At 35.1% G+C, this 1436-nt stretch overlaps 1 protein-coding gene across 1 annotated transcript; it reads right to left on the bottom strand.

Moving 5' to 3' along the window:
• On the bottom strand, window positions 142-801 carry LOC107634434 (peroxidase 50-like). The gene has a single exon (XM_016337939.2). The coding sequence runs from the start codon at window positions 784-786 to the stop codon at window positions 337-339; it is 450 nt and encodes a 149-aa protein (XP_016193425.1). The 5' UTR covers window positions 787-801; the 3' UTR covers window positions 142-336.

Below are 1436 nucleotides of genomic sequence, written 5' to 3'. Positions count from 1 at the left end.
AAATGTCCAAATCAATTATTATACATATGTATATAAATATATATGTAGTTTAATTTATTTTTAATATATATTTTATATTTTAATATATATTCTATACTAATAACTAATTTTAGTATATATCTAACAAATAAAGACACCCTATTGGAACGCAGGAGAAGATGATGCCAATAAAGACATTAACAAATTTAAACAGTTACGATTAAGCACAACATAAAATAGATTTACAAGCAACTTAATGAACTTATTCTGTTCATTATTAATAATCTCCCCCATAGCATATACTCGGATTAACCAACCCCCTTAAAGATTCTATCTTGTTCTTTTGTTCCTTGAAAATCATATGATGGAGCAATCTGAACGAATGTTCCCATTTTGCGCATTCTTGATTCCAACTCGGCCCAACTTGGTAATGGCAGCGACGAAGTTGGCGTGGAAGGTTTTGCTGTTACTAGCAAAAGCCTCCACAGCAGGCTTGGACCTTGGGTCCATGAACAGAACTTGGTCTGAGGTGAACAGGCCCATACCCTTCTGAAGATTCTTGAAATAAGCGTTATCGAAAGCCCGTGGTGTTGTTGGGTCCATGTCGATTGCAATCCTTGGATCCACATTTCTCGGGCACATAGATTTTAGCTGCGAGGCGTAAAGGTCGTTGAGTGTGGGGTCCACTTTAGTGTGGCTCTTGAAATTGTAGATTCTGTTATTGAACTTGTTGCAATGAGAGAACCCCACGGTGTGAGCCCCTGCCAAGTGAATCAACCAACATAGCAACACGTCAACACTCTTCATCTTAATTTCGCCCGGCCTTATTGCATGTGAATTAAGAAATTTTTTTCCCTAAAGTTTTTATCTTTTTTATTCAGAATCAGAAATAGACTTCCTTATTGTATAGGAGAATGTTTATATGTCTTAAAGTGATTTCTAAGATTCGTCGTTTTGGAGCTTAACTCCAAAATATTCTTATTTTTTTAAATAAATAAAATAAATATTTTATTTACGAATATATATAATTTGTAGCGTTTTTACAAATTTATACTGCATTATTTATTTCATTTACAGTGTGAACGAATTTATGTTTTTAATTCTTAACGACAGACGCCATCAAAAAAAGATTCTCTAGTCGTGCTGGTCTCTACTCTATTGGGTCATACCTATCAACCTATGGACATATGCAACAATTAAAGTGTCTCAATTTATGCAAGAGGATGTTCAATTACATAAATAAAAAAAAGGAAAAAAACCATAAGCAATAATAGTTACCTCTGAGCCATAAGATACGTCAGAACTTGTCTCTCAGGTGAACACCACTGAAGAAATCTATGGTATATCCAAGAGATCAAAAGCGGAGTGCACCTAGCAATGTCTGTAGTATCTCGATGTGCTGCAGAACATAAAGAGTGGTACGTCCATGCAAGTACAGCAAATCCCCAAGACAGACC

Source organism: Arachis ipaensis, chromosome B03 (genome assembly GCF_000816755.2).
Source record: "Arachis ipaensis cultivar K30076 chromosome B03, Araip1.1, whole genome shotgun sequence".
NCBI classification, from domain to species: Eukaryota; Viridiplantae; Streptophyta; class Magnoliopsida; order Fabales; family Fabaceae; genus Arachis; species Arachis ipaensis.
Note: the sequence above shows the minus strand (reverse complement) of the source record. Positions and strands in the feature narration are given on the sequence as shown.